General features: G+C 43.4%; 1 protein-coding gene across 4 annotated transcripts in view; it reads left to right on the top strand.

Annotated features, from left to right (window-relative positions):
* The window catches only part of glis1b (GLIS family zinc finger 1b), an 89,661-nt gene that overhangs the window by 37,391 nt on the left and 26,872 nt on the right, over window positions 1-25,398 (top strand). For all 4 annotated transcript variants that reach the window (XM_012920139.4, XM_004555068.4, XM_024798697.2 and 1 more), the window contains exons 3-4: window positions 5,312-5,504; window positions 6,751-8,263. In XM_012920139.4, the coding sequence (XP_012775593.2) occupies window positions 5,312-5,504; window positions 6,751-8,263 (1,706 nt within the window). The remainder of the gene's footprint in view (window positions 1-5,311; window positions 5,505-6,750; window positions 8,264-25,398) is intronic.

Here is a 25,398-nt window from a genome sequence, read left to right as displayed (position 1 = left end):
GTTTGTGGTTTGTAGGTTGGGCAAACAGATGTAGTCATAGTTCATATTTCTCTGTTTGGATCACGTGGCTCTTTCTTTGTACCCAAGAGGTTTTATGTCCTGCTGACTACTTCCTAGTCCGAAAAGGACAGAGACAGAAGAGTTTTGCTGTCCAAATGAAGGGCAGTGCTGTGCATATTTTAAATATATAAAGAAACAAACTTTTGAATTTGATGGAAACAGATGAGACAGGACCTCTATGTAACATCTCGTCTTCTTTTAACGAAGTCTGGGACCTGAGGAGACCAGTTGTTGGACTCGTGGGAAACTTGTCTCATTCTTGTCTGATATAGAATCATAGCTGCCCCACAGTCCTGGGTTGTCATAGTTTTGTTTCATTATGTGCCAGATGTTTTCATCTGGTGCAGTCCCCAGGTCAGTCGAGCGCTCTTCTACCACCAAGCCGCGCTGTTGGAATAGCCACAGTTTGGGGTTTAGCATTGTTGCTGTGAAACCTGTATATGCCTTTAAGCATTGATGGTGCCTTTCCAGATGTTCAGGCTGCTAACTCCATATACACCCCTATAGCATCAGAGATACAGGCTTTTGAACGGAGCATCTCGTATTTTCCAAAAAGAATCTGACCAAATTACAGTTTTCCACGTTTCCTACGTCCATTTTAAAGAGCTTGGCCCAGAGAAGACGGCAGTGTTTCTGGATACACTCACATGGCTTCTTCTTTGCTTTAAACCTGCCTTTGTGGATGGCACAGTGAACTGTGTTTAAGACAGTGTTTTCTGGAAGTGTTCCCAATCTCATGGTGTGATTTCCATGGCAGAATCATGCCTGTTTTTAATGCGGTTCCCTCTGAGGGCCCGAGGATCACGGGCCAGTGTTTAGGAATTGGGTTTGTAGTTAAGAGTTAAAAACACAACTGTTGAATTTCTTTTTTCCTGCACATTTTTTTTAATATAATAAAAAAATGTAGAAATTGTCTAAACACCTTGAGCCACACAAGAACCTTAAGCAAGTAAATATAATGTCAGATGAACAAAAACACTTCACATGTTGCACTGTGACAATTTATATTTCACAAAAATCAAGCCAAAATGCAGAAACCGTATGTGAAGCATTACGTACACCCTTTTGAATTGTGAGCTGCTGGGAGGTTATTTATGAGGCTGTTATTCTACAGTGAAAAGATTATTCACAGGAAAACACTTAAGACAGATGCACATCTTCCCAAGAGTGGATGTCCCAGCAAACTCATACAGGTCAGACTGCGCAGTGATGAGAGAAATGTAAAAAAGCCAAGAGCTTCATCTCTGACGGTACAAATAGAAAAAGACTGAGTGGGCTGCCAGGAGAAAGCCTCCTCTCTCAGAAAAGTTCGAAAGAGCAAAGCGGAGATGTTTGGCCATAATGCACAGCTCCACGTTTGGAGAAAACCTAACACCTCACGCCCCAAGGACCTCAACAGCTACAGGCCGGTGGCTCTGACATCCCACCTGATGAAGACCCTGGAGCGGTTGGTCCTGGCTCAGCTTCGGCGCCTAACAAGCTCATCACTGGACCCACTTCAGTTTGCCTACCAGCCTGGCATTGGAGCGGATGATGCCGTCATTCACCTCCTACATCGTTCCCTCGCTCACCTGGAGACCGCTGGAAGCACTATGAGAATCATGTTCTTTGATTTCTCCAGTGCCTTCAACACTATTCTTCCCTCGGTTCTGAAGGACAAGCTGGAGAACTCTGGAGTGGACCATCACCTCACTACCTGGATCCTGGACTACCTCACCGACCGACCACAGTATGTGAGAACTCAGGGCTGTGTGTCGGACAGGGTCGTCTGCAGTACGGGGGCCCCACAGGGAACGGTTCTGGCTCCGTTCCTCTTCACCATCTACACTGCAGACTTCTCCCACAACTCCACCCAGTGCTTCCTGCAGAAGTTCTCTGATGACTCTGCAATAGTCGGCCTCATCACTGATGGGGACGACAAGGAGTACAGAGGACTGACTCAAGACTTTGTGGACTGGTGCCAGCTGAACTAATTCCAGATCAACGCCAGTAAAACCAAGGAGCTGGTGGTAGACTTCCGCAGGCACAAGCATTCTCCACTGCAACCACTGAACATCCAGGGTATGGACATTGAGGCTGTGGACAGCTACAGGTACCTTGGTGTTCATCTGAACAACAGACTGGACTGGACTCATAACTCAGACGCCCTCTACAGGAAAGGGCAGAGCAGGCTGTACCTGCTGCGGAGACTCAGGTCGTTTGGGGTGGAGGGCCCACTCCTGAAGACCTTCTATGACTCTGTGGTGGCTTCTGCTATCTTTTATGGCGTGGTCTGCTGGGGCGGCAGCATCTCTGCTGGGGACAGGAAGAGACTGAACAGGGTGATCCGAAGGGCCAGCTCTGTTCTAGGATGCCCTCTGGACCCAGTGGAGGTGGTGAGTGACAGGAGAACGGCGGCTAAGCTGTCATCCCTGATGGACAACATCTCCCACCCCATGCAGCAGACTGTGACAGCACTGAGCAGCTCCTTCAGTGGGAGACTGCGGCACCCACGGTGTGGGACGGAGAGATTTCGCAGGTCTCTCCTCCCCACAGCTGTCAGACTCCACAAAAAATGACTTCAACTGAACAAACACACACATCCACACGTGTGCAATAACACTAAGTGCAATAATCTTTTCTGGCATCGTTGTATTTTTACTCAGTTGTATATAGCATTCGTATTCTATTTTTATCTTATTGTATATTTTTATTCTATTTTATTCTACTGTATATAGTATATTATTTTATTCTATTCTGTACAGCTGTGTACTGTATTTATTCTTATTGTATTCTAATTTTTGCGTCATAACTTTTGCACTGTCCACTTCCTGCTGTGACAAAACAAATTTCCCACGTGTGGGACTAATAAAGGTTATCTTATCTTATCTTATCTTAAATTGTCAAGCAAGGTGGTGGAGGGGTGACGATTTGGTCTTGTTCTGCAGCCGCGGGGCCGAAGCGCCTTGCAGTCATTGAGCCAAACGTGAAAGTGTTTTAAAGTCAAATGCGAGACCGTCTATTGGACAGTGTATTAAATCTTGGGGTGTACTTAGTTCTTCACATAATGCTTCTGCATTTTGCATTGAATCGACAATGACGAGGTGAACTACGTCATATTATGTTGTTTGTCTCAGGTTATATGTCCCTAATTTAAAGACGTTCAAAGGACATAAATTATTATATCCTGATATATAAAAGCTTAGAAGTGACAGAGGGTGCACTTTCTTTCTGTTTAGACTGTCCTGCAAAACAGCAAATGAATTCTGCACCTGTTATTGTAAATCAATTTTAAGACAGGTTATCATCGTTTCTAGATATTTATCTTGTTTATCTCTGTTTGTAATTCGTTTCTTTTCCTGCAAACATCATTATTGTGGAAGGGAGTAATGAACACTGTCTCGTATTTCGTATTTTGTTTTTTTATTATTAATAAAGGCTGGTAACTAGGACATATGTGTGCGAGTGCATGTGCATTCAGTCAAAGCCTGATTGATTTCTAACCTAAGGCGGGGAGATGCTTGGTTCACATCGTCGGGCCTTGAAGATTTCATACAGAAACTCATTTGTATACACTAACTGGTGAGATGCTCGGCCAACAAATGGTAAAAATAAATAAATAAATGAAATAAAACAAAGTGGAGCGGTCCAGATTTTGATAAACAGAGTGATTTGTGTTGCTTGAAAACAGGCGAGAGCTGAAATTCATCTCGCCTTCTGTTAACAGTTTTGAGTGAAAGCAGCGTTGTTCCCTTGGCGATGCTGCACTGTTTGCGTTGCTCGCTTTGCCTTTTCTCTACTTCTTTGTGTTTCTGCTGTGACCCACGAAAAGACAAACGCAGCGGAGACTTGGGCTCGTCAGCTGTAGGAAGGATATGTGAAAATATGTTTGTTAAACTGAGGATAACATGACCACAAAGTGCCCTTGTTTTCTCTTGTCTTTTGTTCATTCTTATAACCTTTTTCCCATATTCCAAAACATTCCCTCCCTCTCTCTCTTCTGTTCTCTTTCCATCTGTTACTAATGTTGTAATAGCTTTCTTACGCCTTTCTTTTTCCTTTTTCATAAATCCCTATTTTTGCACGTTTCACTACATTTAGTAGATTTTCTCCTTTACGTGCTTTTTGTCTTTTTTTCCTTCTTAATGTTTTCTTTCACATACAGAATAGTTGGTTGGTTTTATTAATTATAGCTTGTAGTGTGTGATAACATTATCAGTAATATTGTTAGCAGAAAATTAAATTTAAGAAATTGAGTTAAGAAAGTTGGAACAGGGGACGCGCAGTCGCCTGCACACGAGCGTGGGGATATCGACTTACCCTTCAAAAACATTTCCTCATACACCAAGCCCTCCCTTCTCTCACATTCATCCCTCTCTTTGTTTTTTTATTACATTTATGGCCACAATCATAAAGTATGCAATCTTCATCAAGTAATCGCATTAGACAAACGTGTTAAAAAACACATTTGAATAAAATGACAGGTTATGACAGATTTGAATTTAACACATTTTCCTGTTTTTTTTCTTTAGTCAGAAAAATGAATTTTGTCTTAACTCCTCAGCAGTTATGCTCCTTTTATTTATTTGTATATTTTTAATTGTTATTTTTTCTGAGATGATAAACATCTTTGTGTTTAGTGCAATAGCTCTTGATTTTTATGTTAACTCACCGCCTACTTACATTAGACTTGTTACAAAATATAAATTAGCCAGTGAAACAAATAAATGATAAAATGTGATAAATGATAACAATTAAAATGATTGATATTTAATTTTTTTAATTAAAGGTCTTGAAAGATAAAACAGTTTCACTTCATTTGGCTGAGTTAGCTCTTTTTCCAAAATGACATTTGGATTAGAATTTCTTCGTTACTCCAGCACTAATATGTGACGTTATTCTTACAGCCACCAGTCGGATATTGCCAAAGAGCTCTCTGTGTATCACTCGACGCGGTGATAGTTGAGGCAGCCAACAACTATTCCTCGAGAGAATATTCATAATGTAATAGAGTTTCAACATGTCCGTGATTGCATGCATCCCATTGTAAACTGATTATTTTCAGCTGGCTCTTTTTCCAGGACGGTCAGCAGATCACTGAGCTTTAGCTTTAGCCAACTTTTAATTTGAGAGTAACATCGGGTCAGTGTTCTTCTAGCTAAAACCATACCTTGATATCAGCACGCACAACGCATGTGTTGGTCTGCTTTGACAAAAGGTGTGCAGTTTGTGAAGTAGACTATTTAGTAATATTATCTCTGTCCATTTCCAGTGAATGGGACCTACTGCTCAGAGAAGGATGCAAATGCTGAGCTGGGCAATGCCGAGGGCCCCCTGATGCGATGTGGGCAGAGCCTGCTGCTTCCAGCGGGAGGTCATTTGGAGGGGCTTTACTCCCAGAGCCTCCAGTGCAGCAGACCTACACCTGACCTCCTTCTGCAGGATGGGCCTCATCAAGACGCCAGGTGAAGTGTCACTGTTCCCGTTTGATATCATATTTTTCCCACTTCCAGTTCTGAATGTTTCCTGTTTGGTGTAGTGTTACTAACAATATGCAGGTACAATATGGTTCTCATTATGTTTGCTATTGTGAATCAGTTGCACACATATGTTGCTAGACAGCATTGCCCAGCGGCCTCATAAAACACACTGAAGTACAACATTTATGCTACACTAATGCAATTCCTCCGTGTGCAAATTGTGACTACTGTTGGTCAAGGCAGAAGTGGATTTGTCCTCCTTCTCCCTCCCCCGACTCCTCTCTCTCTCTCTCTCTCGTCTTAGCCATCCGGCTGAAAGCGTCTGGACAGACTTTCATTTCTCCCGTATTGTCTCTCAATATTTTCAGTACAGCCGAAGAGGAAATGAGGCTACCGAATAGAAAAAAAATAAGAAGAGGGGTCAAGTCTTTATTAACAGCAATGATGACAAGGCCTGCCAGTGGCTTTCTCCTGTCCCAGTTAGCATTAGTGCTGTTTTTTCCTGGGCGTGCTCTGGGGAAGAGACAAAGACGACAGCCAGGGAAAAAGAGAGCTCTTCTCACATCACTCAGGGGCTTTGGACAAAATCCATAATGAGCCAACTGACAGGAATGATTATGTAGGAGATCACAGCAACGCATGGAGAAACATGACCTGGGTTCCCCATTCAGCAAGGCAAAGATTCCCACCATAATACACAGTATTGTAAATGGTGACCCTTCATAGGCTGCAATTATACCACCAAAACAGGTGACTCCCTATTTATCCCCACTGTTGGGTTGGGTTTAACCCCTTTGTGTCATCAAAGCCCGTCAGATGGACACACCAGCCAGTGGCCTCTCGGTCTCAGTCGCCATCCAACCCTCCCCCTCGCTCTATTATTAGTCTTAAATGCCCATTCATATCCCCTCACTACAAGAAGATCCTCTTTCATTTATTCATTAAAAAAAGCCACTTTGGATTATCAACAATTTTCTGTTGCTGTTCGCTTGTCATGGTCTATTCCATCCATAACTCCCTTCTGATACGGGAGGCTCAGCTGAAATATTTTAGGTTATTGGGACCTTTTACGTGATTTTCATTTTAAACTGAAGGAAAATAGAGTATGAAACGACAGTATGAAAAGGCAGAACACTGACAGCGATGTTGGTGGGAAGGATGAACCAGCCTGTCTGTCAACAGGCACTGAGCTAATAGTGCTCACATTCCTTTTGTATTTTTCTCCCCGCAGATCCTCCTCTGCCTTCGGGAGGACCCTGCCAGGGGCCTCACCCAGCCTGGGCTGCGGCGCCAGCGGCGTTCGCTCCTCTCTCCCTTACCCAGTCAAACAGGAGAGCTCGATGGGCTACAAGATCTCCAACGTGGAGTCTTCATCTCAGGCTGGATTTCAGGCCCACGCTGCAGGCCAAGTTTTGGAGGTGGCCAGGGATGAGATGGTTGGGTCACTGCATATTAGCAACAGCGGTAATGGCGTATGTGCAGTGAGCGGTGTAGGTAGCGCTGTGCCAGGAGACGCAGGACAACCGTTTAATAATGAAGATGGCTCCTCCCCGCTGGCTTTGTCTCCAATTGGCTCCCGTCATTCAGCGCGGCTGCTCAGCGCTGGCAGTCTGAAGAGACGCTGCCTGTCCCTGGCCTCGCAATCCACCGCCGCTGCTGCCACCGGTTCCCCATCAGCTGTTGGCACCGCTTCTGAGGAGATCAATATCACCGCAATCATCTGCTCCTCCTCCCAGATGTCGATGGTCGCCTGCGTCAACGGGTTCCGTGCTAACCTCTCGCCAAGCAACACCAGCAGCGCCGGCTTCTCTTCCTCCTCCTCCTCCTCTACTGCTTCCCCACCCTCTAACTCCTGCTCACGGGAAGCCCCCCAGAGGCCCCCACCACACAGCAGCCCCCAGCAGGCTGCACTGCAGGAGAGCTGTCAGCTGTCCTCACCTGCCACCTGCCTGTTGTCTCTTTCCTCTTCCTCATCCTCTTCTTCAGTGTCATTAGGGGAGCCGGAGCAAGGCCAAGGGCAGAGCCTGGGGCTGTGCGAGGAGCAGGGCTCCATGCTGCAGGGGCGTGGGGCTGGAGGAACAGCTGAGGGGGGAGGAGGAGGAGGAGGCTCAGACGGGTTGGGGCTACTGATGAGTGGGGCCCTGATGTCTGGGACTCTGCATTCGGGGCCTCAGGGTGGGGGTCTCCCAGATGGGGGCCAAAGATCTGGGGCTGTCCTCAAGCAGGAACCGCTCGACGACTTCTCTCCCAGCGAAGACAAACTCTTTCAGCACCACTATCATCATCACCATCACTTAAGTGGGCGCAGTGGGAATCTTCGTCACGCTCACCACCCACCTCGATCGGCCATGCCTCCGCCTTACCACTTGCACCAATATGTGGGGCCCACTCCCAACGGCCCACTACACCATCACAACCAGCAGACAACTCCAGGCTCTTCCCTCGGACTCAAGCCAACCTCAGGAGGCCCTGCGGTGGCCCACGCAGCCCCCGAGCCGGAAGAAGTCGGAGGAGGAGGGCTGGTGGATAAACAGGTGTGTCGCTGGATTGACTGCAGTGCTGCTTTTGAGCAGCAGGAGGAGCTTGTGAGACATATTGAAAAGGTCCACATCGACCAACGCAAAGGTGAGGACTTCACCTGTTTCTGGGCTGGCTGTATTCGGCGCTACAAGCCCTTCAATGCACGCTACAAGCTGCTCATTCACATGAGGGTCCATTCTGGAGAGAAACCCAACAAGTGTATGGTGAGTCATCATAAACCACTAAGTTCTTCTCCCACCACAGACCAAAGCCAAAAGATTCAAAACATATACGTAGAATATTGTGAAACATCCCCTCGTAGTCAGCGTTCTTATTCCTTCTGAAGGTCTTCGTTGTATTTATTACTTTAATATGAGTGTAGTTTATCTCATAATTGAAACCATCTGGGATTTTTTTTTTTGTTTAAATTAAATACAAGCACATATTTCACAACATAATACAGTAATTCAAGAAGATTTTTTTTCTCAGAAAGATACATGTTGTATCCAGAAAAAAAAGGACTGGCCTTGCTTCACTGCTGATTAAATTTCAACAGAAACTCTTATTTTGTTTTGGTTGAGAAACAGTTATGATTGTAATTCCCGTATTTCAAGTGGAACATGCAAAACACAAAAGAGTTTTTCTTCCACTGGAGATGTGAAATGCCGTAAGAGCAGCAGTCCTTCGTCAGCATAAATAGATTTGCGGTTGTATTTGCAGGTAAGGCTTCAGGTTGCACAAATCAACACACTAATCAGCGTCAAGCTGTCACCTCCCAGCGTCCCTTCACGAATGGAAAATGCCCTCCAACCTTTAAAACGATTCAGTCCAAATACACAATTAGTGCACAATTTGTGTAGCAAGAAGCCGTGTTTATTTTCACGGGCACTTCGTTTTTTGAGAAGGGATTCAGTCGTGAAAAGCCAACGCATGTGGTTAACATAACCAAACAATGCCCACATTAAATGGGAGCTTTAAAAGTTTAGCTGTCCCACAAGTATTAAGTGAGTTGGATTCATATCCAAGGCAAACATGAGGAGAAATGTAGTCTGGAGAAGTGAGACACGGAGGCTTCACCCAAATCTCTCTCTGTCAGCGGTCTTCTTCAGGTTGAAGAATTCATCCAAATCCAAATGATAATTGAAAAAATGTATTATATTTCTGTAGCGCCTTGTTCTCCAGATCTTGTTTGTTTTCCTAAAAAACCAGTGGCTTGTGAAATGAACTAAAGGGAGAGGCTGGTTTTACCGTCCTTGTGCGCTAATTAAGACATTCATGCTGAATCTACTAATTCTCCTGCTTGCTGTTACACATCTGCTGACCGAAGGCAAAAAGACACAAACTCAACTGTTGCTGCTGTTCTCCCTGCTTTGCGTCACTCTGGGGTATTAGTGTCTCTGCTTCCTTGGCTCAGTAAAAATTTGGAAGTAATTTGCTGTTCGTGCCTAAACTGTTAATTCAGCGTTGCGTTGTATTACAGGCTTTCATTTGTCCCTTTTTTGTTGTTGTTGTTGTTGTTGCTCATTAAAGCAATGTGTGTTTGCACAGCAGGCACAGCACGTCTGGTGACACACAGCAGATTTATGCGTTTCGTATAGGTGTGCATAAATGTTGCGCCGAGGTGTGTTTTTGGAGATGTTTACCACATGTGAGAGAACAATTCGTCTCAGTGTGGACACGACACTGGACTTTGTCTGCGGATGTGAGTCACTGTGAAACTCACCTTAACCTCCTGTTTATGCTCAATGCATGAAAAAACAAAGTCACGGCAATGGCAGTACATTGAATCACTCTCACAATAGGAAGTATTGATTCCATGTGCAGTACAATGAATTGTAACACTCGTGGTTTCCCCCCAGAAAAAACCAACATAAATAAGAAATGATTTAAAGCTTGCATCAACACATCTAATCATCTGGGATTTAATGTATGTTGATCCGGGACTTCAGCAGATAAACTCTGAGGCCCTGGGAAAATAAACACACTCTGTGTGTGTGTGTGTGTGTATTTGTAACTCTGTTTGTGTTTTTGTAGTCTATACACGTTTAAGTAAATGCTCTGCCCTCATTGGAAACCTTGTGTCTCTGTGTGCGTCTGAAAACCGTCTCAAGTACCTTCTTAGTTTTTCTTTCTTTCTTTTTCTGGTGTCTGGGTACGTGCGCTTTTTTCCACTAGCACTGATGCCTCTTGTGCTCCTTGTGCTCATGCAATAGACAAAGGCATTCAAGAATTCGAGCAATTCATATAGAGGAAACAGATGAGACCTTCTGTTTTAGGACCAAATGCTCTAGAAACAACAGGGCTAATCCTTTTATTATCTTTCTAGCGGCAGATTCCAGCAGGCGCTCATGAAGCGAGGCCTGCCCGACATCCAAACATAACACATCTCCCCCCCCCTCCTGCTCCATATATACACTCTTTCTACTTTCTTCATGCAGCCGCACAGGAGTCGCTTCATGCTGCATCTTGACGGCAAAAAGTCATTATCACAACACACAGTCGTACCTCGTCCCCTGCGTGGGTCTGTCACCTGGCTAATATCTTACCAAATGTCCCATTTGAGAAATAAGTCGACGACTGAATTTGAGGCTCTTAAAATGTTGCGCTACCTTTTTAGAAAATATTTTTTGTTCCTATTCTCTCCAATTAAAGCCAGCCCTGAGTTGTTGCACAGGGCAAGCAAATGCCGAGGGACACACGGGTGAAAAGGAAACAACATAATCTCTCTGCAATATCCTGTTGTGTTTCATGCCTAATTCACTTGTTGTTTTAGTTTATTGCATTTTTTCCTGCGTCTGCATAAATATTAAAAATATATCCAGCAAGAGCAGCCCTGTCATGGTCCTAGACTTTGATATTGTTCTTCTTTGTCAGAGGCCGGCCTTGTGGATTTGAAGTGTCTGAAGGCTGCACTGGGAGCTATGAACTTCAGAAAACATCTTTCTTAAACCGCTGAAGCTCTGTGTGCAAAGGGCGGCGTGTTTACATGGCACAGTGACTTCAGGCAAGAGTACAGTGTTGTGCTCTTTATTTGGTTGGTTTGGCAAAGCAGTTTAGATCAAATGTTGGAGAAAAATGTGCTCATAAAATTTTAAAACATTGGTGCGCTTTAAATGTTTTTAAAAGGGGCTTATGTTGCGGCAGGATGCAGGATTCATTCTGCACTTCGAGCATAAATAAAATGTTGCTTATTCCAAGCTGTTTGTGCTAAATGTCATAGTAATGGTCTTTCAGAAGGACTTTGTAATTTTAGAACAAACACTGTTGATGCGGTGAATTATGCGCAGCACATGGCAAGTGCAATTTTGTTTTCATATGGAAACATTATTAAAGCTTCATATAAATATATGTTTTATGTATTTCAGGTAAAATGATTATTGAGTAGGATCTTGTGACATAAGGAGACGTTTTAACTATTTCAAACGTCTCTATAAAATGATACATTTAAAGGTTTTCGTGTTGCTAAAGGCGAGTCAAAGAGCCGCTCTTCCATTTCACAATGACAAAAGCCAGCCAGCATTAGCTGCTTAATAGCGCTCTTTCTAAACGTATGCACATGTGTGTATACGGAGACAAACACCAACACACACGCTCGCTCTGACTGACACACAGTCAAAGGACTTGTTGAAGGAAAGTTGGATGTTGAGGCCTGCTGGAAAAAGGCATAGATCATGGAATTTCCTCTTTCTTCACTGGTGTGAAACCAGCTAACATATATATTTAGATTTACTAGACTGTTTTTTGGAAGAGAGTGGCTGCGTCCCTCTGCAGCAGACGCTCAGATGTAGAGTGCAGCCTGCTGCCAAGATGCCGTGTGTTTCCTGGAGTAAATGGAGTCTTTTGTGAGCAATCAGCTCAGGTGCATGAGATAAAACAGGGAGTGCCATTAGCTAATTAAAACTGAGGTTCAGCACATGACCCGACTTTTCCTCTGAATGCTGCCTGAAACTGGAGCTGTGTGAGCAGCGGGTGGCGAGTGACGCAGATATTAATGTGCCCGTATGAGCCTCGGACACTTTAGAGGCCACAATCTCTGAGCCCAGCTTCTGACTCCATTCACAGGTATTCATATTAAACTTTCAAGTAAGATCAATATATGAACAAGCCAAAAGCTCAGACTGCTCTAAGCACTCAGCTTCAGAAATGTCTTTTTCTACTCCTGCACCTGTATGATGTCAGTGCCTCCATCCCCAATATGGCTCTAAGCACTGAAACCATGTCCACCTGTTGTTTATGAGGTGCACCGAAGCCCACCATAAGATGCATACGGATTATTTTGAACTGTGAATCCTGCAAAGCTTCTTTAATAAAATCCCAAAATAAAAATGTCTGTGCGTGATTACTCTGTGGCACACAAGGAAGCCGAATTACCAAAACAACATGTTGTGTTTCTGTAAGTCCAACAAACGCTGCAAGCTGCACACGCATATTCAGTCCCACATGGAGGGAGAAGATACGTCTGTGTATGGCTCATTTAAAGTAATCAGTGTCAACAGAAGAGAAAGGCAATGGTTTAGCATGTCAGGAGTAACTCCATGCTCAGGAAAGAAAGCTCCTAGTCTGTTAAGTTGGCGCAAATGCAAAAACCTAATCAGGACCTAATAAGGACCTGGAAGAGATCAACTTTTAGCACTTCATCTGAAGCTCCCTCTGCTACTCATTAAATAATTTTCAGCATTAGCTTTGTCATTCATTCCCCAGGCAAATGAGTTCATCAGGTAGCTACATAATTTCTCTCTACAAACCCATAATTCCATCCTGTGGCCATCCTCTGTCTTCCTGTCATATCAGCAGTGCTGCTTGGCAGTCCAGTCGTCATGCTATTAGTAACCCAACACTGTCCATATGTGATAGTCATATGATGAAATTGCTGGCGAAGGGGCTCTGCCACTGATGTTTTGGCATATAAATGAAAGCCCTGGATAGATGAATGTTGCTTGTTTTCCTTGTTGAGGAGCCCCGGCCAAGAGCTTGTCAGGCCGAAAAAGTTTTCCAGTCAATCTTTGTCAGTAATGTAGTCCAGTACTCAAGAGCCTCCCTCCCAGCATCACCCCACCTTTCCCTTATTGTTCAGATCTGAACATAAGACTGCTTTGATGTATTCAACACACACTCAATCTACACAATGGCAAAATATACCTCTATTTCCCCTCCTTAATCTGTATGGTTAGTGCTTTATTTAAAGACAACATTTGTAGTTGATTAAATATTGATATAATCACTAGACTTGCTTTTAAATATTAAATGTAATTTTATGCTGCCGTTGGGTACATGTACTTTAGAAAGTTTGCCAGCCCCGAGCTGCATAACATACAGGAAAAAATATTTTATATTTTAAATGAAACGTTTCACGGTGAAGAAAAATGAAAACGCTGGGGGCACAAATTCCTAAAAAGTTATTCTAATAATAAGCAGTGACTTGGGGTAAAATCTTTTCTTGTCTACGTGATTATTTATCATTTAATAAAAAATAATAAAAAACAATAAAGAATCACTGCCTAATGGCACATTCGTGGGTTAAAATTGCCATAAATAATCTGTTTATTTTAATGCCAATTTTCATGCTTTAGAATATTTAATATGCACTGAAACAGAATCTGATTCAAATAAGTTGAAGATTTTCTCATTTTCATTTTATTTCAACATTTAATATCTCAAATCATTTAACTCTGTTTCAGTTGTTTCTACACGCGTTAGCATGTCAAAGTGGGATCGCTATGTTTCTCAGCTATTGCACCACAGGTCTGAAACAAGTTTTCACAGTCGTTTTTCTTCCTCTTTATCAAATGTCGGATGTAAAAATTGCCGGTGGCACACCAGAAATGCAGCTTGGTTGGTATCCAGCTCCACAACTTGTCTCACTGATTGTTTGTACAGAGGAAAATTGCTTGATTTGGGCCCATTCATTGCAAAAAGTGTCACCAGCTTACGTGTCTAAACTGCAGGATTGGAGCTGCTTTGTGTAGAGGTTTTGCAACTGGAGAAAAATGCGTTAGGACAGAATGTTATGTGAGCTTTTAGCTTGGAGGAAAAGTTTGTTATTTAGTTACACACACACTTGACAGAGCGATGTAAACCAGTGCGTGCGTGGGCAGGTCTGATCTGTCTATAGCTAAACAACAACCGTCCACAGTGGCAAAACTCCCTGAACGGTTCATGCTTGATTCTTGCTTTTAGAAATAACCAACAATGTATCACAATATCAGCAATCGAGCATTTCTTGAAATCTGTATCCAGGTCACCTACAGCCTTCAACCTCTTACCCTGATCAAAGCATGCAGGATTTGCTTCATGTGATCACACTTTAATCGCATTTCTCTGGAATGCCGTATTTTGAGTTTCCCCATTTCCTCAAACTTTTTACCACACTCCGGTATCAGGAGCGGCTGGTCATACATTGCACAGACATTGTGTCATAATTGTGTTCCATCCACAACCATAATTGGTTTAACCTCTCTACTGAGGCAGATCAGTTTACTAATAAATGAGCAATACGAAGCCGGATTGTGTGTCTGAGGTCTCCACAGTGTTCGGACGGCTGTTTCGGGGATACATGGAGCAGACAGAGGATGGCTTGATGGTGAAGATCTGTGAAATCCCTTCTAGACTCCTAAAAACGACCCTGGTTGTTAGCGCTCAGTAGCAGTGCTTTCGCGCTGTGTACAGTCACGGATCATGTGCATTATGTGTGCATAACCGTTTCTCTGCAACAGTCAAAGATAATTATAGCCACAGTTTGTGGTATTTTATAAAGCTAAGGCATAACAGGTTCTTTCTCTTCTGAGGCTGCCATCCTCTCCAACTTCTCGTATTCACACGCCGGCCTTGTTTTGTGCCAGACACATTTGTGCCACAGCAACCGCTCTGTAAACACCCACCAAACTGGCTGGTTTGTAGTATGTGTGCTCTGTGTCTGTGGAACAGAAGTAAATCTCTTAGTGTTTGCTTTTTTTTAAATTATTTTTTGCTGACTCGTCTGTGCTGCAGAAGTCACTGCAGAGTATTTATTCCAGAGCAACATCTACCCCGAGCCATCCTCGCATCTCCAACCAAAAAAGCAAATAAGAAGGACATTTATACACACCGGGACTACTTTAGTGTCAGGGCCACAGTACAACCCCAAGGCGGCAGTATCCATTCGCCCACCCGGGCACGTACACGGCACCAGACCTGCGAAGACCTGCAGCCAGCGTATATGTGAAACTGAGTTGCTACCGTACAAAATAAACACCAGGAGAAGTACGAGTAAATTATGCAGCGAAAGACATGTTTACGTTTAGGGTGTCAAGTTTAAATTATGCACCGTGGTGTTCTGTGGTTAGTGTGCCGGGTTTAATTTGAATGTTTGTGAGAAAAAGTGAAGGCTGAAAGAAACGGAGCCAGACAGGCAATCCAGCTCCACTGATGTCACCCCAAAAATGACATTTTTGCCCAGAATTCATCACAAGGCATTATGCATGACAAGTGATTTGGTATGCACTGAATGCAGACGTTAAGAGCATTTTTGAAGCATTAGCAAGGCTGCTGCACAGAACTCGAGCTTTTGATACAGGTCGATCAAGCTTTCCAAAGTGAGACCGTGTATATGTGTTTACGTTGCCCTCCAAAGATTGAAGAGAGATTCCAATGAAAGAGTCGAGGTAGAGCATTAAACTATGGTGGAAAATGGTGCAAAGCATTGATTGAAAGCAGTGGAGCAACGCATTACTCAATAGGACATAAAAGGTCAGGATACACAATATGTTTCAGTTTCCTATTACCCTATTTTATGATTGTGTGACCCAGCAGAACTGGCACCACAGAGACTGATATTTAAGCAGGGATTTACCTCTCTCCCATAGACTTTTATGTCCTTAATGATCTTTGTTGCTGTTCGCTTTTAAAAGCATCTGTTTCATGTTCAATCTGTTCAGCTTTGGATTTAGTTTAACATCAACGTAAAAAGGTTTATTTCGAACCAGATTGCTTTTGTTATTTGGGCAGAATGACAGTAGTACTGAGAAGCCTTTAAGTTAAATCATATCCCTTTTGCTCTGGATTCATACGAGAGGCAAAACAAACAAAGCATCAGTCACCCGTTCAATTTCTTTTCTTTTTTTTAACAAAATAAGGCCAAGAAATGTAGATTAGGTCATGCATGAACTGAAGTGCAGTTAGGAAATAAATGTTGTATATTGGGAAGATGTTGTAACGGGCCAGTTCAGTAAGTGCTCGTATTACACCTAAGATAAACATAAGAGTGATGAGAAGTTTGAAGGAAATATTCTATAAATATGAAAACATCTACCACAGAATACCAGTGAGTAGAAGAATATTGTTGTTTTTGTTTGTTGTACTATTGATGGATCGCTGAGTGCACGGTAATTGCACAGGAACGACTGGAGCGGTTTTCCAGAGCAGTAAATGCATCTTCTGATTGAACAGACGTGTAAGTGTCGACTGCATTATTGAAAATACGAATTGAGAACTATATACTGAAATGTGGTCGAGTGATTTATTGAAATGTGAATGAATGGCGATGTGCTTGCGGAGAATGCCCGAGACATGATTGGACTCGACACATCGAATGTGTAGCGCGGCCTGATATATTGCAACCAGCCTCATCTACATAACTGGAAACTGGACCTCGAAGCCCACGGAGAGCAGAAAAGAACACACTTGGCACGGCGAGGAGTGAACAAATCTAGGGGCACCACGGCATCGCAGTTGCACCACATTTCTTAGGCGGCAGCTTTTTTACCCAGAAGGCTTTGTGGTCTGGTCCCCCTCCAGAGGGTTGCATAAATGCACTCTCTTCCCCTTCAGCCTCCTCGAGTCCTTGGGCTGGTGTCGATCACGGTGCCATGTTGACCTATTGTTTAATTTTGCTGGCATGTTTTTTGTTCAGTACTATAGCACTTCTGGCATGGAAGTATTTTGATTGGCAACTCTCTGGCCTTCAGCAATGTTTATTTGTTGTCACGTCAGAGTTATAGAGTTGCCAGTGTGTGCCACAGTAGGCGTGATTCTTTAGACAGCTGTGTCAACTCTTGGGTTGTGTGGAATAGTTTGCCAGAGAGGGAGAAGGGCCTTCACTTCTTTTTTTTTTTTTTTACCTAACAAGCCTGTGCGGTACAGAAACGCTTGATTCCTCCTGTTCGTTATGTTAGGTCGTCACACACACGTTTAAATCACTGCGCAAGATGGAAAACTAACATTCATCTTATCGGCTGAAACAACAAAAAAGGGAATGCAGAAGAGAAGAGTGTGCGTGTCTGCATCACAATGAAAATAAAACTTGGCCGCTTGTAGTATGAACTATTCTCTGACCGCAGCAAGAATCCAAATTTTAACAAAATAAACACTTAAGCACTTTTATACTGTTAAAAAACAGCTACTGGCAATGTACTTTGGTTTACTGGGTAGATGCTGTGGTTAACTAGTGGGCGTGTTTTTTTTCTTTCTGGGGCATAAATGGTTAATGTCAGGAACTGTGGTCAGAGCAGGGGCATCTTTCCAGACCTGTGGCAATGTGCAAAGATGCCAATTTCTCCATTACCAGCAGCCTTAAAGCACTGAAATGAAATCCAGTCCCAAGACGTGCAACGTTTTGAGCAAGCAGGGTGGCACATTTTCTTGGAAGGTTTTCAGTCTGCGAGATTAAGGGCTATGCATGTAAAGAGGAAGCAGATCAACACAAGGCAGGTTAAAGTATAAAAGAATTCGAGTTACGCTTAAAAAGGAAAAGTCACAGAAGAAGGAGAAAATAATGGATGGCTGGTTGGAGCCAGTAAAAACAGACTAATCGTCACATTGGACTCGTTTTACAGCATGTGTCAAATAATTAATAAGAGTCATAAATCTCATCAATTAAATGTAATTATTTTTGTCACCACTGGCTCTTGGTGAATTGGCGTCTATCATCCCCCAATACCAACAGTAAAAAATGGAGACACTAAGGCAGACCTTCCCAAAGTGTGGGGCCCGCCCCCTGGGGGGGGGGGGACGAAACGCTTGGACACTGCTAGCGCTGCGCCCACAGAAACACAAAGCAGGAGATGAAGCATCGCTGCATATGTTTCCAAACCAACTTCATTCTAAGGCTACGTCCACGCGTACACGGGTATTTTTGAAAACGAAGATTTTCCGTTTTCGTTTTTAAAAAAAAATCCCGTCCACACATAAAAGCCAAAAATGAAGGAAAACGCTGCTAGGAACATGCTAAAGCAGCAGGTGGCGCTATATTCCTATCCGTGTAGAAATGTTGGCCAATCAGAAGTCAGCCTGGGTGGGAAAGGGTAAACAAAGATGGCGCATAGAAGCAGAACTGAGTCGTATGTGTGGAGGGACAGTAACTGTGTGTGTGTAAGCATTTCAACACTGCAGAGAGTAAAATTAACAGTAAGTATTTTGTCTACGTCCGCCATTGTAGAAATTCATTTCACCGAAACAATAACGTGGCGCACAGTGTGACGTCAAAAAATGCGCACACCTTTGACGCTGCGTTTTCTCCGTTTACCTCGTCCACGTGTAAACTCAAAAACTGAGTTTTTGAAAATATCCACCCTGGCAGGAGTTTTTAAAAATCTCAGTTTTCAGTCACCGAAAACGCCGTTTACGTGTGGATGAAAGGCGCAAACGCATAGAAAAATCTGCGTTTTCAAAAATACCCGGGTACGTGTGGACGTAGCCTGAGCCAAAGACTAGAACATATGATGAAGCAAATCTTCCCTTTAGCTTCACCTGCACAAGTGCCGAGGTAGGTCTCCCTGCAGATTTGTTTTCCCTTCGTCAGGAGCAGCGCTGGGCTGTTCAAATCACTGACAAACAGGATCCCACATTCTTGATTTTTAGTTCACAAACACTTGTTTTAATGAGTAACTACTCCTGCAGATAGAGACAAAATACTGTTAATCTGCCATTCTGCAATTCATCTCATGTAAACAATAACGTGGCGCACAGCTGACGTGAAAAAAGGCGCATACCTTTGACGTTGCGTGATGAACACTGTATTCCTCGTCCACACGTAAACGCAAAAACTGAGTTTTAAAAAATCTCAGTTTTCGCTGATTCGAAACGCCGTTTACGTGGACGAAACAGCTGCGTTTTCAAAAATACCCATGTAGGTGTGGACGGAGCGTAAAAGAGTTAGTAGTTTAATTTACTACTACCTGTAATTTGTTGCAGATTACTTGTATTTGCTTAATTGTTTACTAAATGTTTGAGGTGTGAAATAAACCGCAATGGGGCAAAATATGGGCGTGTGTGGTTGGAGGATGTGTTTGTGCGTGCACGTGCGGGGGGGGCAACATTTTTCTTGTAAAACAAAGGGGGGCCCAGCAAGAAAAGTTTGGGAACCACTGCACTAAGGTATAAAACACTCCATTACAGTGCAAGAGGAGCTTATTGGCTGAAGAGGGTAAAAGAGAGACAGCAAGAGAAAGCGAGAGTGCGAATGGAGGCAAGTGTGAGTGAAAGGTGCTGAATAGATTGAAGCCCGAGTGTTAGAGGATGCCGTAGCTCATGGGCCTGTCAAACAGGATCCTGCATTGACTGCCAGTAACATCAGTCCAGGCGCCGGCTCGGAACACAGATCATGTTTAGGATTTTCATTGCGTAACCCCCAGTCTGTCTTTTTCATGGCGGGTTCGGATTTCGTGAATGGGTTTATAATTAATGTCTTGATGGTTACTAATGGCCGTGGCCCTGCAAGCTTTGTGTTGCTCTCTAATTAGCCATTATAAATGCTTAGGATTGCTGCGACTGTAACCCTGCTGTCATGATACAAAGTGGGATGGCTCTTTCAGCAGCTGAACGGAGGCATAATAGGATCATGTCTCATCCCCAAAATAAACACCCAGAATCCTTCTCAAACACAGCGGTCATTGAATCGTTAGGGAACACTGATGCAAGGACACTGTCCAAATCAATTCTTTAACAATTAAATTAAGCCAGATGTGGAACAGATTTGAAAAGAAATAGTTTTGAGACAATAGTGTTTCTCACTACATTGCTAAAGAGGACAGTCGTAGGACCAACAGTTCTGCGACTGAGTGCAGTAAACTGTTGGTCTTATTGGCTTTGAAAACAGCGACCAGGTCGGCAACCGATCGCAGTGTTTTCTTCAAAGCAGCTTTGGTGCAGTAAGACAGTGATGAAACAGCAATAACATGGAGTCAGTCTGCAATGAGTTTCCAATTGAATGAGGTCAAATTGACAATTACATGCAATCTGTGCGTGATAATAATGCAAATAGCTGTGATAATTCAGCAAAAATCACAAATCTGTTGCCGTCTTCACACTCAGAAATTCACATTAACTGCTTATATTCAGAGTCCAACCAGAACCACACAGATATTCAGAAATTTCTCCTCAAATAGCGACTGCAGGATGGCGATTATCTGCAAAATGACATTGCTGTTATTTAGCAATGTAACTGGAATACAGCTGGCAATCTCCTATTGCAAAAAGATGCTTTGCAGCTAAGTTGCGCTCACCGCACAGGTTGACTCAACCTGATCAGTGTCTTGGCAGTCGGTCTGCTTTTATAAAGGAGACGGCAAACTTTTCCCACAATCTGAGTTTGACTGAGGTTGTTTGAGGGCCTGTTGCCTCCTACCAGGCGACCTGTGAAATTACCTTGCAATCAAAAGTCATGGCCCAGAGGTTGAGCACGCAAAGAAGAAAAACTCAATGCAACCACCGATTTTTCCTTTTTGCAACGAGGCTGCCGATCTATTTTTACTCTCGTGTCACTGAGGCACGAGCTGTTTGATATGTATGCAATCAATAATACTTCTTTAAAATGAACTGCAGATTTGGCTTGTTTTCATTCAGTCGAGTATAAAATATGTCCACGTGAAAATTATTTCTTAACACCCTGATCCTTTGCCCAGAAGGAAAATTAAATATGCCAGTGCAATTTAGCTGGAATTACGTTTGGTTTTTCCACTAACGCTCCATGATAGCGCAGTAAATATCCTTTTCCCTGTCAGCTCACTTCATCTCAATAAGAACGTGACCCTGGATTTTTTTTTCCGCCTCAACCTGATGAACCCGTAAAACCCGGGCTGCCAGGTTTAAGGGGAAATCACATCTTAGCTCCCTAATGTGAAGCAGGGCTGCAGAGCTGGTCGACATTTGAACGGAGGTCTCTGGATCACAGCAGGTTAAGTGCTTCCATGAAAGCTCACCGTGTTGTTGTGCACCCAGGCTTGCACCGTGCCAGGCCTCCACTGCGGGAGCAGGGGTTCAGACCCATCACTACACTTCCTCCTCAATCTTCAGCAAACAGCGTGCGAGAGAAACAAAACAGCTGGGCTGGCTCATTATGTGAGCCCCATTTAGTCATCATAGGAATGCTTCCTGTTGTGCCATCCACGTAGTTTTTAATCTGGCCCCAAAACTATTCAGGCATGAGTGCAAAATAGCTGTTAAGAACAATTTCTTTAGTCATTTACATGACTACTTCCTCCCACCAATTTATCGGCTGAGCTCTTGCTCTGTTTTCTTGTTCATTCGCATCTGGACAACACTCCCTCCCTCGCAGTCATGTGTGTGCGTGTGTGTACTGATATCTCACATTCATAAATCAAAAAAAATTAGGCAAAGTAGAAAAGATGCTTCAAAGCAGGCGGGTGTGAATTAATTTTTCATCTTATAAACAAAAAAAGCCGCTCGCTATCTTTGATTCTTTTTAATGCTCAATTCACAGCAGATGAAGCTGGCTGCTAAAAGGATCTCGGTTCACACTGGAAATGATATGTGTAAACTATGTAATGCGAATGTTTTAGCCAAGCTGTGTTTAATTTTGTATCTTGACGAAGCGCATGAGAAACCTGCCTCTCCTTAGCTGTCTCGTTGAATCATATGGATATAATTTCATCCATTTACGTTTTTCTGCTCTTTGCTGTGGTTGCCACAGGGCATTTGGAAGCCGGCAGATTAAATGCACATGTTTCTCTCATCCGCAGCCGGGGCACTCTGCTCCACAGCCTTCCCTCGGAACAGATCCTGAAGTGTTGGTGGTTTTCCTCGTTGGTCAGGGCAGAGAAAGACACCTTGTGATAAACCAACTCATTCCCTCAAACTCCCTTTTTCATACCTATAATGTTATACAACCTGCTTTTGAGCATTGGCACTTTATACCATGTTTTATTTGGCAGTGTTTTCATTTGCAACCAACACTTCTTACCCTCATCTTGCCTGCTAAGAAGCCTTAATGTATGCATTGAGTTAAAACTAATTATAGAAAAGAAGTCGTGACTGTTAGGCTCAGAGAATCTTTTAATGGGGAACCCCCAGAACATGAGAAATGGGGAATTTCATGCTAGTTAGCAATTAAACTCGTTAGTGAATGTGCTGCTGTAGAGATATGTGATGTAGGAGGAATTTGTAGCAACTCCATTAAGGTGAGCAGAAAATCCTGGAGCTATTTTTGGGGGGAGGGGAAATGACTTCTGTCAATGATGACCTTGGCTGCAAGGGCCACAGTCAGATATTATTTTTCAGGAGAAAGAAAAACCTCTGATTTGCTTCTGATTCTGTTCTGCACCGCTCCTCGAACACCATTCATCAAGGCTTTTAATCAGATTTCTGTTACACATGTCAGCAGCCATATTTCCCGCAGCACCCGTCCATAACGGCCAGTTTGTTCCCATCATCCGCAGCTCCGGCAGGTTGCTAATGAGCCGCTGCATGTGAGGAGAGCGGTACACTGCTGCCTTTTAGCTCTGAAACTGTTTGGCCTTTTACCTGCCAGTCAGGAGTCATTTCCCATGAAGGCCTCAGGCACGACGCACCGCCACTCTTCTGCATGCTGGGCCCATAATCTGTCTGTTGTGATCGGCGGCCTGTCCACCCTTTCAACCCGCTCTCGCCCCCTTCAGCCGTGTCAGGACCCCGCTGTCATGGCCAATGTTTACTGTGCTACTGAGCACCCCCCAAATCAATGGTGAGATGGTGTCAAATGGGGCTCAAATCCCACCACGCTGCCAGCGCCGCTCCCCTCGTGCGGTCATCTGCTGGTTTACCTTAGACAGAGGTTTTCAGAGAGGAAAACTAAACATGTTTAAAGCAATTAATGTGATTAGCTCCGCCTAAAGTGTTTGCATAGATAACATCAAAGGTAAAATCCACCCTGTGTTAGAAGCCTCAGCCACCAGAGCTCTCTGTTTATACCACTTCAGCCTGTGTGTTTGCTATGTGTGTTTTAGTCAGCTTCTCATGGATGATGCAGGACCCCACTGATGTACAATATATCTTCAGTTGGAAATGAAAACACACAGCATGACATATAAAATAGCCACGATGAGACCAAATATGTCCACGTGAACACTTTTAATCCCCTTGGACATTCAACACAAGCAGTATACATGTATTTCATTTAAACACCAAATGAAATGAAGCCGACAGGGATCATTTGGACCCGTAGATCGGCCACGCTTTAACGTCTTACTTTAGCACAACGTTTTCATGCAGGGTTTCTGGTACAAACTCATGCTTAGAGGTGACAGTGCCTGTTGGTTTCTCAGCAGGCAGGAAAACCTCATACTCTGGCTGTCTCCATGCAAACTGCAAGTGGTGATCCCGCAGTAATAATGTGCTTTACACGATTAACACGGTTTCCCCAGCGGACCCCTAACTATAATTCAGCCTCAAATTTATATTGCAGAAAAAAAGGAGTGAAAGAGGGATTATTCCCTTATACATAAATAAACTTTTGGCACGTCAATAATAGCCATTTTTGTTTTCCAAACTCGAACGCCCGGCGCCGTGTTTCAGCAGTAAGCAGAGACCTTGTCTGTCGCGAGTGGTACGGCAGCGTGGATGTTCATTCGCACAGATTTTATTAACTTTTCCCACCGTTGCTGCCTCTCTTGTTTTCATCCAAAACATTTGCCTGGTATGACTCGAGAATAATGTTTTCCCGCGTTACAGCATTGTATGATGTGAACTCTTTAAGACATTTTTATAGCTAAATGCTGAACCCCAGACAGCATGTGTTTGTGTAGTGTTGAGGAATTGTGAATATTTTTCCTCATCTTTCATTTCAGTCTGGCAAGCAGACGTTTAGCTGTGATCGTACTGCAAATTTTCTGCATTTCTTTATGCTTACTTTGATAGCATTTCAGCTTTACAAGCTTATCTTTACCCAATCGAAGCTCAGCAGTCAGGGATAAATTATGAAGAACTTGAAGCAAGTTTATTTATATGCTGGAAATAAAAAATATTGAAGCCTTGATTTTAGCATTATGGCTGTTAGGGGAGAGCAATATAGCCTCAAAGTTGTAGGAAATTTGCAATACTGGTATGTATGAAAATAACAAGAAAAATGCTGAAAAATACTCTACTGGCTTGCAGGCAGCAGCATTTATTAGTGCAAAGGGCATTTTCTATCCTTCTTTTTTCCAATGAACTGCTGATGATAGACGACCTCATTCGAAGTGTGAATCTGTCAAGGTGCCAGCAGCAGCAATACAGTACAATAGTCGTGACACAGGATGAGTCAAAGGTAAACACGAACGTAGCCCAGGTGGTGTTTTTCCCTGGAAATTAAGTAAAAGTGCAGCATAACTGCTTAACACGCTAACAGTCACCACCTTGTTACGCTTCAGAAACCTGTACAATATTGTCACATAATAAAAAATGGAAACTGAAAAATTCCTGGGATGTTGTCTGGGGTCGAACATTTGATTCAGCTGCTTAAAGCCCTCTTTTAGCTCCATGTAATTGCATCAATAACCTTCCTGTCATATGGAGTGCAACCAGCGAGTCTCCTGCGAGACCTTTCTTGAGTCTTTTGTTTACTTTTGGGTTGCACATCAGCAGCTGCTAGCATCTCCTCCTTTCCAGCTGTCACAGCCCGGCTGTACTCGACGGTGTGTTTTTGCTTCAAGTTTTATTGTTTCCACCTTTGTCAGTAACAGTTTTCTTCCATATTTTATTACTGTGCTTTGTTGGAGATCTAGCCTCTTGTAGCCAAACAACTTCCATACTATTAAAGAAGCTCTCGTTTTAAGCACCATATCATCGCCATGACATGCTACCGTGCTGACAGAGATGTTTGGGCTTTTGTTGTTGTGTATTATCATTTTACGATTGTTTTACATCATTTTAATTTTTCCGTGCCAAAAGTGGCTGTATCAGCTAACTAGAGCACATTTGGCTGTGAGGTGCATCCATGGAGTGTAAAGTAGCCTCACCTTTATGGATCTGGCTGAAGTGCCGATAAGCTCATTCTGTGGCAACGGGTCCATCCATCCTGAATTCACAAGAGTCAGTACTCCGTCTTTAGAAAGGTCCGAATTGAATTAAACTTGCACACAATGATCGCCAAATGGGTCTTCACACAAACTGTGTTCAAGTCAAGCACATATGT

This window comes from Maylandia zebra, linkage group LG23 (assembly GCF_041146795.1).
Source record: "Maylandia zebra isolate NMK-2024a linkage group LG23, Mzebra_GT3a, whole genome shotgun sequence".
Taxonomy (NCBI): domain Eukaryota; kingdom Metazoa; phylum Chordata; class Actinopteri; order Cichliformes; family Cichlidae; genus Maylandia; species Maylandia zebra.
Note: the sequence above shows the minus strand (reverse complement) of the source record. Positions and strands in the feature narration are given on the sequence as shown.